The 14,468-nt window shown below is 36.9% G+C and overlaps 1 protein-coding gene across 1 annotated transcript; it reads right to left on the reverse strand.

Moving 5' to 3' along the window:
- Window positions 1-1,676: 1,676 nt before the first annotated feature.
- LOC145049743 (uncharacterized) lies at window positions 1,677-2,729 on the reverse strand. The gene has a single exon (XM_078998109.1). It carries the CDS (start codon window positions 2,727-2,729, stop codon window positions 1,677-1,679), a length of 1,053 nt encoding a protein of 350 aa, XP_078854235.1.
- Window positions 2,730-14,468: the final 11,739 nt, after the last annotated feature.

Below are 14,468 nucleotides of genomic sequence, written 5' to 3' on the forward strand. Positions count from 1 at the left end.
TTGCCATATATCCCAAAAATTCCTTTTACCAATATAATTTTCTCTCATCCATTGAACCCACAGAGAGTTTTTGTTATTAATCAAATTCCAAACATGCTTGGATAACAAAGCATCATTCCAGAATCTCAAGTTCTTAATTCCAAGACCTCCATTTATCTTTGGTTTACAAACATCACTCCATTTAACCTTGGCTTTCCCTTTGACCACTTCTCCTTTAGCCCACAAGAAACTCCTACAAATCGATTCAATCTCCTTAATAGTAGCAATAGGAATTTTGAATATAGAAGCCCAATAAACATGAGTTGAAGCCAACACAGAATTTATGAGCTGTAATCTTCCAGCAAAAGAAAGTATCTTATTTTTCCAATTATACACTTTCAATTTAATCTTATCGACAAGAGCTTACAGTCTTTTTTGAACAGCGTATTCACACACATTGGTATTCCAAGATATTTAAAGGGTATTTTACCAATATCAAAAGGTAAAATACCCACAATAATCCTTTTCATGTTTGGCTTCACACAACTAAAGTAAATCTGACTCTTCTCCATACTTGCTTTCAGCCCCGAAACAGTTTTAAAGTCATCAAGAGCAGACTTTATCACTCTCGCAGAATTCCCATTGCCATAAGCAAACACAAGTAAGTCATCTGCAAAACATAAATGAGTAATTTTCTGATTTTCACATTTGCAATGATATTTGAATCTATTGCTATCATCAATTTTCTTCAGCAATAATAAATTGAAAACCTCCATAACCAAAGTGAACAAGTAAGGAGATAAAGGATCTCCTTGTTGCAGCCCCCTTTTTCCTTCAAAATATCCATGATCTTCTCCATTAAAATTCAGCATAAACCATGTAGAAGAAGTACATGCCATAATCCAATTAACCATGATCGGATGAAATCCAAATTCCAACAGGATCCTCTTAAGAAATTTCCAATCCACAGTGTCATACGCCTTTTGTATATCAATCTTTAAGGTGCATTTTGGCCTTCCTTTCTTATTTTTATACCCCACCATCAATTCTTGAGCAAGCAGAATATTATCAAGAATTGATCTTCCTTGAATAAAGGCAGATTGATTCTTGCTAACAATATCACCTAAATTGTTCCTTATCCTGTTAACAATTATTTTGCTGATACACTTATAAAAAGTGTTGCAACAAGCAATAGACCTAAAATCAGTGACTTTTCTTGGACTATCCACTTTAGGAATCAGCACAATCCTAGTGGCATTAATACCCTTCAATAATTTCCCGGTCCAGAAGAATTCCCTCACTGCTTTGCATACCTCAGCCCCAATAATATTCCAAGCACACTTAAAGAATTTAGAAGAAAACCTATCAGGTCCAGGGGTATGGTTATCAGCAATATCGAACATAGCCACTTTAACTTCATCATTAGTAACTACCCTTATCATATTCATGGCCACATTTCTATCCAACTTATTATGAAAAGAAATTTCATTAAGAATAGATAAATCTGTGTCATCTTCACATCCCAAGAAATTCTTGAAATGATTAACAAATTTTTCCTTTATCGAATTCCCCCTAACCCATCTTCCATCCTCATCAAGCACCATCAAAATTCGATTCCTGTTATTCCTGCTTTTCAAACAATTGTGAAAATACTTCGTATTATTATCCCCCTCAACTAACCATTTGATCTTAGTTCTTTAAGAAAGCAGCTTTTCTTCATCATTACAAGCAACATTATATTCAAAAAGAATATTAGCATGATCCTCCCTATATTTAGCATTATAAGGCTCTTGATCAATTTTCATTTGAATATTCCCCAACTCCTTCCTCAAATCTTTAATTTTCAATCCCGAACCTCTGAATTTGTTACACATCTGTCTACAACCCTTTTTCAACATTTTCAGCTTTTGAGTGACTTTGAACATAAAAAAACCTTCAATATTTGTAGCCCAAATGTCCTTAACCATAGGCAAAAATTCATCTTTATCCGTAATAAAATTGGCAAATCTAAATGAAGATTTCCATCTCACTTTACAATTCGGGATTATTAAAACAGCTAGACAATGATCAGAAATTCTGTACGGTTTGAAAGCTGAATGCGTTAGAGGATGATCAGACATGAACTTCAAATTAGCCATAACCCTATCCAACTTTTTCAAAATACCGTTGTTACCAGCAGGGGATTTATTCCAAGTGAATTGAAACCCTGTACTATTCAAATCTTCAACTTCAATGAAATTGATACACTCAGCAAATTCATCAACACCCTTCAACATTTTAGAACACCCTTCAGAATAATCAGATTCTTTTAAAGCAACATTAAAATCACCCAATAAACACCAAGCTTCTTTTTTCACAGTTATACTAAATTTTTTCAAATCTTCCCATAAGTCTCTTCTTTCAATATATTTAGAAGCAGCATAGATAAATGAAAGAAACATACTATACCCAGAATCCATGAACTTAACAAAGCAATGAATCACTTGTTTAGATTGAGAAATGACCATAATTTCAAATAATTTTGGATCCCATCCAACAATTATTCTCGTACCAACATCACAGGAGTTGCTATTAGAAATCCAATCCCAGCTCCCAAAAGTTCTACAACACACATTCTTTAAATTTAAACAATTAACATGTGTTTCGACCACAGCACAAATCCCCAGGTTATTATCCTTAATAACATCAATAACCTCTTTTTGCTTAACAACTTTATTCAGCCCTCTGATATTCCAAACACCAATCGACATCATTGGGTAATAACATTATTTTTAGCATTTATCATCTCAAATGCCTGAGAAGACTCACTATTGCTGCTGCTTTTATCATTCCTTGTGTTATCGTTGATTTTCATTGTTAACCATTTCTAAATCTTCTTTTCTAATAATCCCCATAGAATGAATCATATCGTTATTCAATCTGCTATCGTCAATAGCAGATTGAAAACAAGTCTGATTATCAGAAATAACACCAATCTTATCTCCTTTATCATCCTCTTCCATTCCAATTATAACATCCTCATCAATCAATCCCAAAACTTCAAAACTGTTTCTATTGCATTTATCAGTTTCCTTAACCATCTTATTATTCTCCTCTTTTTTGTTAACATTCTTTTCAATTTCCCCTTGTTTAATTTCTCCCTTATAGCTTCTATCATTATTATCATATTGCCCAGCTACCTTCTCATATCTTTTATTTTTCTCCATATTCCAGTGACTTACCCCTTTATTATTCAAATACCCATTTTGCCCCTGACCATTTCCACTTTTATTCCAATTTTGTCCCCTGAATTTGTTTCCCCTTCTTGAAAAATTACTCCTTCCATTGTATTTTTGATTAACGATATTAGCTGATTTCATCAATGTTTTACTAGTGCCTTCTCCATCTTTGACATTCTTATTTCTATTATTAACAACTTCTATATACCCTTCATTATCAATCACAGATTTCCCTTTATCCTCCTTATTAATTCCATTATTCCCATTTTGCCCTGGATTACTACCCTTCATACTTGCCAAACATATCTTATCCATGTGTCCATAAACCTTACAATGGCTGCATCTAGAAGGCATCCAAGCATACTCCACTTCAAATCTTTGAATAACAGCCGAATTAGTTACAAAATCCCAAGTTGAAACATCAATACTTGTCTTCCATTCTTTTCCAGCCGACATTTCAATTAAAATTCTAGCATATGCATTCCTTCCCTTATGTTCCAAACACATCTCTTCAGTAAATGAATCAAAAGCAAGGGGAATTCCCAATTTACTAGCAATAATACACAGATTATCTCCACTCCATACTTCCAAAGGTAAATCATAGATTTTGACCCAGACAGGAATCTTATCATGACTATTCTTTGTTAAAGTCAACCCTGGTGTCCATCTTTGAAGAAAAAGAGGCATGTTATTGAACATTAGCCATGGACTTTCCTCCAAAATAGACAACATCCCCTATTCATCACTAAATTTAAAGAAAAAAATCCTTTATTATTCATAAACACCTCTTCAAGTCCCACATTCTTCCATAATCTTCTAACTTCTTTTTGTATCACTGGGAAAGCCAATTTCTTATCAATCATATACCCATATAGTGTATTCATGTAAGGAATACTAGCATTCATTAGATTTTCAATTGGGATAATAACATGATCATCTTCATTACCTGTTTCCCCAGGCATATATCTCACATCAATTTTACCTTTATGCCTATTGCCTTTTAAAACACTAGCATATGAATTTTCTATTTTCCCCTGCGTATCACTTTCCACCTTTTTGCCATTATTAGCAGCTCCCAAAATAGAAGGAAGAGTACTAATACTATTGATTACTGTACCAGATTCCAACTTCCCTTTAGCTTCAATTTTACTCTTCTCATTAGTCTCCTCTTCCATCATTATTTCCTCATCTTCACTAGATTCCTCTTCACTTGATTCAACTTCCCCTTCCACATCAGTAGAGCTATCATCTTCATTAATACCTTCTTCCACATCATTCTGCTTAATCAATTTTGAAATATCCATATCCATACTCTGATCCAATCCATTATCAACTTCCTTCCCCACAACCATATCCTCCTTCAATTTACTAAGAAACTGAAACCCAACCCCTGGAATAAACTCTTCATTATTAATGACACACTTATCAACATCAAATCTAGATTCCCCAACTTTTTTGACATTCAGCACAGAACTAAACTGATTAGTATCATCACTAACAACAATTTTAGAATTAACTCTCAACATTTCATCCGTGACATTCTTTAAATCTGAAATAGGGTTCAATAATTCTTCATTCACTTTTGATCCATCCCAGTTTTTCATTAGGTTTGCAGTATTACCTGAAGGAATATTACCCATGATCGATCCAATTATCTTCATCTCTTCAGTACCTCCATTCTTCATTCCCTATATAGAACTATCATTTCCCGTCAATGAGATCTTAGAATCCGCCTCCCACGCATTTGCAGGTTCCAATTCGTCTTCAGTTTCTTCTTCTGTAGCTTCCTCATCATAGTACTCCTCAGCATCCATCGGAGATATCCCATCCACAATTTTCCGAGCTCTATTCTTAACTCTGAAGGCTTTCCCCTCCATTTTCCACTCAGCTTTACCAATTCCTGACGCAACAGCTCCAGAGACACTAGGCTTACGACGAGCTTTATAGATCGTAGCTGAAGATTGCTCAATAATTCCAGGAGGAACAAGCTCCTTCACATCCACTTCAGTCTTAGTATACCGGACAACAGCACTTTTATCCGGTGGTTTAACCTTCACTTCCTTCACTCGATCCGCTTTGGATGATGCTCCCATTAGGACTACGGAAATAGTAGAGAAATTGCTTCACCGATTAGGAATAATCACCGGAAAAGCAGCACCGATGTATCAAAAACTAGATCGCACCACCGTTAGAGAGAAACAGGGGAAGAGAGAGAAAGTAGAGAGAGAAAGCGAAAAAGTTCCATGCTTGTCTGAGTATTCATGCTTTAGTATTGTTTCATTCTTGAGTTCCACAATAGAATTCTATGCAATTTAGCAATGCTTTAATGAGCATTGTTTAATTCTTTAGTTCCATAATAGAAGTAGTCTTTGCAATTTAGCAAGGTTTTGATGAGCATTGTCTATGCAATTTAAGCAAAGCTTTGATGAGCATTGTTTCATTCTTTAGTTCCACATTAGAAGTCTAGGCAATTTAGTAAAGCTTTGATGTGCATTGTTTAATTCTAAAGTTCCACAATCGAAGTAGTCTTCGCAATTTAGCAAAAGTTTGATGAGCATTGTTTTATTCTTGAGTTCCAGAATCTAATTCTATGTAATTTAAGCAAAGCTTTGATGAGCATTGTCTCATTCTTGAGTTCCACATTAGAAGTTTATGTGTCACAACCCAAAACCAAGAACGACGGAAACGTTCTGGGGGGGAGGACGTCATAATAAGCAAACAACATCATCCATTGCATTAAATATATAATTTTAATACAAGTGTGTTCCGTATAACTATAGACACCAAAAAGTAAATCAAAATAATAAGACGAGTCTTGGATGCGCTCCATCTTCTCAAAAGCTGGCATCGGTACCAGTCTACTGACGACCTGAGAATACAAGTTATTTTGAAAGAGTTTATCAACATTAAGTTGGTGAGTTCATAAGTATTTTAGTGTCGGTGTTTGTATCAAAACGTTTGAACGTGGTTTTAAACATGAGTTTGTAAACATTGGTGATAAAGTATGTGAATGTTTGTAAGTGTTTGTAAAAGTTTGAATCTCTCATAAAAACCTATATTTTCTAGTAAAAGTAGCCTTCTACCAAGGCGTAACTGTTTTGTATGTTCATTTATCATAAAAGTGTGTAATTTTCCCAAGTGTAACTATCATTAACAAGATATAGTTTGTACATTTATGTTTAAGTGAAATGATCACTAAATGTATATAAAGGGTAAATTATTGTAGTATTGTAGTGTTGTATTATAGGAACTATTGCTATACTAACTACCTTAAACCGGATTTATATTAAGGTATCATGTGATTAATTATACCATACTATCAACTAGGTAACAACGACAAATGTAGGTCGTAAAAAGGTATGACGTTCGGCACCCGCATACCTGCAGGTCCGGCTGTAGCTAGCAGTAAGCTGTAGGATAGTCAATCCAATATAGATCTATACGCAAACTTACGCTCTCCCTCCAAGAGACTCTGGTTACAACTCGGGCCATGACATTTAAGGCATGCTCTGATACAGTGGATCACAATTTTGTTAACGTATTCATGTATATGTAATGTATTGTTACTCGTTCTAGTATCGTTCATATGTTCTCTTTCTAGTATAGTTGTATATGTTCTTCTTCTAGTATAGTTGTATATGTTCTCATAGTAATGTAATGTATATGTTCTCATAGTAATAAGTACTGACTTATGAATGAACTGACTCATTGATCTAGCAATAGTATAAGTATGATCCCGTGCTACCCCGATGGTAACTTACTAATGATGTAACTAGTATGCATGAATATGGAAGAACTTTTATGACTATATATGTACACATGATATATAATTAATATTGAAACGACCTTCGGACGGCTACCCGATATCCCACCAGACCACATCTCAAGAGCTAAAAGGAAATAGGGCAGACGACCTTCCTAAGCCTTTTAAACATTGCTTATATAGTTGTACATATACAGGCATGTAATTTATAATAAGTATAACAAAGTTTAAGTAAAAGTATTTGAAAAGTAAAAGAGTTTGTAAAGCAGTTTGAAGTAAAACAGTTTGATAAACAGTAATAAAATCATTGGTTTTGTAGTTATTAATCACATGTGATTGATGTAATAACTATAAGTATTCAACTTGTATCCCCCCCCCATTAAAGCATTTAAAACATTTAAAAGTATTTCAAAGGTTAGTTAAGGGGTATGAACTCACTTGTGGTGAGTGGATTGGATTGAAGTGTCGGGTACGGTGCTAGGTGACAAATGAAGACTTGTACACACGCACGAGCCTAGTTATCATATAATGAACATATATATAACTAATTAGCCAAATTATACTAATAAAATAAGTTGGGACACTCTAGAACATGAAAACACTTTGATTCAAGTGTTAAAGATCACAAGGATTGCATCCAAGTGTTGGTAGGGCAAAGCTAGGGTGTTTGGAGTTCAAGGGTAAACTCCCTTGGAGTTTACGGTTTTGATGGTCATAACTCAAGGAGTTTACGATAGTAAACTTTAGAGTTTACGGTCGTAAACTCTAGTCCTATTGACTATGTGTTGTTTTGTGGTTTAACAAGCCTTTTGAAGCATTTCTACTAGGTGGTTTGGCTTTTGGAAGGGACTAGGGCAACAAAAACACTCCTTAGAGGAGTTTACGGCCTCATGGTCATTTCCCTTTTGGTTTACTACCGTAAACCCTTATGGAAAAGGGTATTTCCATGTTTTCAAGTCCTTAACACAACTAGGTAATTGTCTAAGTTAGTTTTTAGGCCTAAGGAAGGAAAATGACTCATTTAAACACAATTTAGGGTGTTTATGGTTTTGGGAGATCCCCAAACCGTAAACACCTATAAATGTTGGTATTTGGTGTTTTTCAAGGCTTAAACACATCAACGGAAGGTTTAAACATGTCAAGCTAAGTCTTAAACATCAAACTAGGGCTAAACAAGGGACTTAGGCACACTTTGGTGCCATTTATGGTGTTTACGGCCCAAGAACATTCTTGGATCATGAACACCTCTAACCTTGTGTTCTTGGCATAATTTCTTGATGTTTAAATGTAATACTTGCTTAATACCACTCAAGGATGGAAGTACTTATTAGGAGGCTTGATTTGAGCTAAAAGGCCAAGAACACGTAGTGTGTGTCCTTGGTGTTCTTGGTGTTTTGGAAATCTAGACAAAATACATAAATGAATGGATGAATAGATGCACAAACACTAGATTAAGTGTTTTACTAACTTGAAATGGTTAGAACACTTACAACTTTGAAGATTTGGAAACAAATCTAGGATGATACTTGAAAGCCTTTTTGGAGTTTACTCTTTTGTGAAATTGGGGAGTAAACACAAATGGCTTAGACTTGGGGAGTAAACTCATACATAGGTATGAGTTCACGGTTTTTGGGTGGTTTTTCAACCCAAACATAAAAGTTTGGTCGGGAATTTCTAAGATGCGAAGTGTTTGCGGTTTTTAAAATTCAAAACCCGAGACGACACTTTCTTTCACCCGTTCGTTTAAAAATAATATTAAAATAATCAAACGAGCCTTATATTTCTTAAAAATAAGAAATAATGACATTAACTTATGATACGAAGTGGTTGACTTTTAGGGTTTGACCGATTGAAAATTTCGGGTTGTCACATCATCCCCCTGTTAAAGGGAATTTCGTCCCGAAATTAAAGTCTAAACAATTAAAGTAGTTACAAATAACTAAGCAAAAAGATGAGGGTATTTTAGTTTCATCTGATCCACACGCTCCCAAGTGAATTCCGGTCCTCACTTGGCGTTCCAGCGAACCTTCACAATCGGGATACGGCTTTGCTTCGTCTGCTTGACTTCTCGGTCCATGATCTCTACTGGTTCTTCCAGGAAGTTGAGGCTCCCGTTGATCTCAATCTCGTCGAGTGGGATTACAAGAGTCTCGTCGGACAAGCACTTTTTCAAGTTAGATACGTGGAATGTAGAATGTACGTTACGAAGTTCGTCGGGTAGGTTAAGTTTGTAAGCTACAAGGCCGATTCTTGCGAGAATCTCGAAGGGTCCTATATATCTCGGATTAAGCTTCCCACGCTTACCGAAGCGTATCAAGCCCTTCCAGGGTGAGATTTTAAGAAGGACTCGGTCTCCTACTTGGAATTCCAAAGGTTTCCTTCACTTATCAACGTAGCTCTTCTGTCGATCTCTAGAGGTTTTCAATCGTTCACGGATCTGAACAATCTTTTCTGTCGTTTCCTGAATGATTTCCGGGCCTGTGAGAGTACTGTCAGAAACTTGCCCCTAGCTAATTGGGTATCACCCACTTCAGCCCAGCACAGAGGGGATCTGTACTTTCGGCCATAGAGGGCTTCAAATGGAGCAGCCTTGATGCTCGTGTGATAACTGTTATTGTAGGAAAACTCGACATGGGGTAAATGAGTATCCCATGCCTTTCCAAAGTCAATCACACAGGCTCTCAACATATATTCCAGTGTTTGGATGGTCCTCTCACTTTGTCCGTCGGTATGTGGATGGTAAGCAGTGCTCATGTCCAACCTTGTTCCTAGGGAATGTTGTAGCGGTTGCCAGAATCTTGAGGTGAACCTACTATCTCTATCGGAGATAATGGATATAGGTACACCATGTAGTTGTATGATTTCCCTAATGTATGTTCTCGTAAGCTTCTCCATCTTGTCAGTTTCTTTGATAGGCAGGAAGTGTGTAGACTTGGTCAATCTATCGATGATGACCCATATGGTATCAAGTCCACTCGTGGTCTCGGGCAACTTGGTTATGAAATCCATTGTGATCCGCTCCCACTTCCATTCTGAAATCTCCAGTTGTTGTAGTAAACCGGAGGGCTTATGGTACTCGACCTTAACCTTTGCGCAAGTTTACTTATGAAGGTAGCAATCTCTGCTTTCATATTAGGCCACCAGTATAACTTTTTAAGATCCAGATACATCTTATCTGAACCTGGGTGGACGGAATACCGAGTGTTTTGCGCCTCGATCATGACCAAGTCTCGGAAACCACCGTGCTTCGGTGTCCAGATCCGGTTCATGAAATATAAGGCTTAGCCACACTTGGCTTCTAAATTTTTATCCATTCCTCTAAGGGATTGACTCGTCATGTTTTCAGGTTTCATGGCTTCAAGCTGGGCCGCCTGAATTTGCTTAGACAAGTGTGAATGGATAGTCATTGTCAACGACTTGACTCTTCGGCCAGAATATTCCTTCCGACTTAGGGCGTCTGCTACTACGTTGGCTTTACCCAGATGATAACGAATTTCGCATTCGTAGTCACTGAGTAGCTCGACCCACCGTCGTTGTCTCATGTTGAGCTCCTTCTGATCGAATATGTGTTGTAAACTCTTGTGGTCGGTAAAGATAGTGCTTTTCGTTCCATACAAGTAATGTCTCCAGATCTTCAGAGCAAACACAACTGCTCCTAGCTCAAGATCGTGGGTTGTGTAGTTAACTTCGTGTGTCTTCAGCTGTCTCGAGGCATAGGCGATGACCTTACCTCGCTGCATCAGAACACACCCGAGCCCTTGATTCGATGCATCGCAATAGACTCTGAAGTGTTCTATCCCTTCGGGGAGGGATAGTATTGGTGCGGTGCACAAGGCTCGCTTGAGCGTTTGGAATGCTCTTTCCTGCTTCTCTTCCCAGTCAAAGGCCACGCCCTTCTAGGTCAGCGTTGTAAGAGGTTTCGCAATTCGGGAGAAGTTCTGTATGAATCTGCGGTTTTAGCCAGCGAGACCTAGAAATTGACGAATTTTTGTAGGCGTCTTCGGTGCTGACCAGTTCTCAATGGCCTTAATTTTGGATGGGTCCACGTGGATTCCTTCTTCGCTTACCACGTGTCCTAAGAATTAGACTCTTCGGATCCAAAATTTCATATTTAGAGAACTTCGCATAGAGCTTCTCCTTTCGTAAAGTTCCTAGAACTTGTCGCAGGTGATCGCCATGCTCTTCCTTACTTCGAGAGTAGATCAGGATGTCATCGATGAAGACAATGACGAACTGATTCATCATATCCATGAAAACTGTGGGCGCATTGGTCAATCCGAATGGCATCACCACGAACTCGTAGTGTCCGTAACGAGTTCGGAAGGCTGTCTTCGGAACATCGTCCTCTAGCACTCGTAACTGGTGATATCCGGATCTTAGATCAATTTTGGAAAAGTAGTTCGCCCCTTGCAGTTGGTCAAATAGATCGTCTATGCGAGGCAGAGGATATCGATTTTTGACCGTTAGTTTGTTGAGTTCTCTGTAGTCAATACACATACGGAATGATCCGTCTTTCTTCTTAACGAACAAGACCGGTGCTCCCCAAGGCGAGAAACTTGGTCTTATAAAGCCCTTGCTGAGCATTTCGTTAAGTTGACCAGATAGTTCTTGCATCTCTGCTGGTGCTAATCGGTAGGACGACTTGGCTACTGGGGTAGCTCCTGGGACTAAGTCGATTCTGAACTCGACCTGTCGCTGCGGAGGAAATCCTGGTAGCTCTTCTGGGAAGATGTCGGGAAAGTCGCTCACTACTGGGATGTTCTTTAGTTCTTACGTTTCGAGGCTCGTATTGACGACGTGAGCAAGGAATGAATGGTATTCTTTACGTAGATACTTCTGTGCTTGAATACTTGATATAATACAAAGACTCGCACCGGGTTTGTCGTTGTAGACGATAAGAGTTTCGTTAGACGGGAGGTTTAGACGGACTGTTGGTAGGGCAAAGCTAGGGTGTTTGGAGTTCAAGGGTAAACTCCCTTGGAGTTTACGGTTTTGATGGTCATAACTCAAGAAGTTTACGGCAGTAAACTCTAGAGTTTACGGCAGTAAACTCTAGAGTTTACGGTCGTAAACTCTAGTCCTATTGACCAAGTGTTGTTTTGTGGTTTAAAAAGCCTTTTGAAGCATTTCTACTAGGTGGTTTGGCCTTTGGAAGGGACTAGGGCAACAAAAACACTCCTTAGAGGAGTTTACGGCCTCATGGTCATTTCCCTTTGGGTTTACTACCGTAAACCCTTATGGAAAAGGGTATTTCCATGTTTTCAAGTCCTTAACACAACTAGGTAATTGTCTAAGTTAGTTTTTAGGCCTAAGGAAGGAAAATGACTCATTTAAACACACTTTAGGGTGTTTACGGTTTTGGGAGATCCCCAAACCATAAACACCTATAAATGTTGGTAGTTGGTGTTTTTCAAGGCTTAAACACATTAATGGAAGGTTTAAACATGTCAAGGTAAGTCTTAAACATCAAACCAGGGCTAAACAACGGACTTAGGCACACTTTGGTGCCATTTATGGTGTTTACGGCCCAAGAGCATTCTTGGACCGTGAACACCTCTAACCTTGTGTTCTTGGCATAATTTCATGATGTTTAAATGTAATACTAGCTTAATACCACTCAAGGATGGAAGTACTTACTATTAGGAGGCTTGATTTGAGCTAAAAGGCCAAGAACACTTAGTATGTGTTCTTGGTGTTTTGGAAATCTAGACAAAATACACAACTGACTGGATGAATAGATGCACAAACACTAGATTAAGTGTTTTACTAACTTGAAATGGTTAGAACACTTACAACTTTGAAGATTTGGAAACAAATCTAGGATGATACTTGAAAGCCTTTTTGGAGTTTACTCTTTTGTGAAATTATGGAGTAAACACAAATGGCTTAGACTTGGGGAGTAAACTCATACATAGATATGAGTTCACGATTTTTGGGTGGTTTTTCAACCCAAACATAAAAGTTTGGTCGGGAATTTCTAAGACGCGAAGTGTTTGAGGTTTTAAAATTCAAAACCCAAGAAGGCACTTTCTTTCACCCGTTCGTTTAAAAATAATATTAAAATAATCAAATGAACCTTATATTTCTTAAAAATAAGAAATAATGACATTAACTTATGATACGAAGTGGTTGAATTTTAGGGTTTGACCGAATGGAAATTTCGGGTTGTCACAATGTAATTTAGCAAAGCTTTGATGAGCATCGTTTAATTCTAGAGTTCCACAATATAAGTCTATGCAATTTAAGCAAAGCTTTGATGAGCATTGTTTGATTCTTGAGTTCCACAATAGAAGTCTACGAAATTTAAGCATAGCTTTAATGAGCATCGTTTGATTCTTGAGTTCCACAATAGAAGTCTATGCAATTTAGCAAAGATTTGATGAGCATTTTTTTATTCTTGGTTTCCACATTGGAAGTCTATGCACTTTACCAAAGTATTGATAAGCATAGTTCAATTCTTGAGTTCCAAAACATATGTAGTCTTTCCAATTTAGCAAAGCTTTGATGAGCATTGTTTGATTCCTGAGTTCCATAATAGAAGTGTATGCAATTTAAGCAAAGCTTTGATGAGCATTGTGTCATTCTTGAGCTCCACATTAGAAATCTATGCAATTTAGCAAAGCTTTGATCAGCATTGCTTAATTCTTGAGTTCCATAATAAAACTCTCTGCAATTTTAGCAAAACTTTGATGAGCATTGTTTCATTCTTGAGTTCCACATTAGATGTCTATGCAATTTAGCAAAGTTTTGATGAGCATTGTTTAATTCTAGAGTTCCACAATAGAAGTAGTCTTAGCAATTTAGAAAAACTTTGATAAGATTTGTTTAATTCTTGAGTTCCACAATAGAAGTTTATGCAATTTAAGAAAAGCTTTGATCACCATTGTTACATTCTTGAGTTCCACATTACATGTTGATGCAATTTAGCAGAGCTTTGATGAGCATCGTTTCATTCTTGAGTTCCACAATAGAAGTCTTCGCAATTTTAGCAAATCGATGATGAGCATCGTTTGATTCTTGAGATCCACAATAAAAGTCTACGCAATTTAAGTAAAGCATTGATGAGCATGGTTTGATTCTTGAGTTCCACAATAGAAGTCTATGTAATTTAGCAAAGCTTTAATGAGCATTGTTTCATTCTTGAGTTCCACATTAGAAGTTTATTTCATTTAGCAAAGCTTTGATGAGCATCGTTTATTTCTTGCGTTCCACAATAGAAGTCTATATTGTTAAGCAAAGCTTTGATGAGCATTGTGTCACACCTCGAAACCCAAGGCGGAAACGTTCCGGGGCGGAGGTGACTTCATGTTGAATATCATAACCAGTGTACATAGTAAGCAAAGTAAACAACCATTACATTACATATAAAAGTTCACATTTGTTTGAAAACCAAGTGTTACAAGTGTGATATATATATATATATATATATATATATATATATATATATATATATACATATATATATATATATATACATATATATATATATACATATATATATATATATA

Source organism: Lactuca serriola, chromosome 5, assembly GCF_051521515.1.
Source record: "Lactuca serriola cultivar US96UC23 chromosome 5, Lser_US96UC23_V15, whole genome shotgun sequence".
In the NCBI taxonomy this organism is placed as follows: domain Eukaryota; kingdom Viridiplantae; phylum Streptophyta; class Magnoliopsida; order Asterales; family Asteraceae; genus Lactuca; species Lactuca serriola.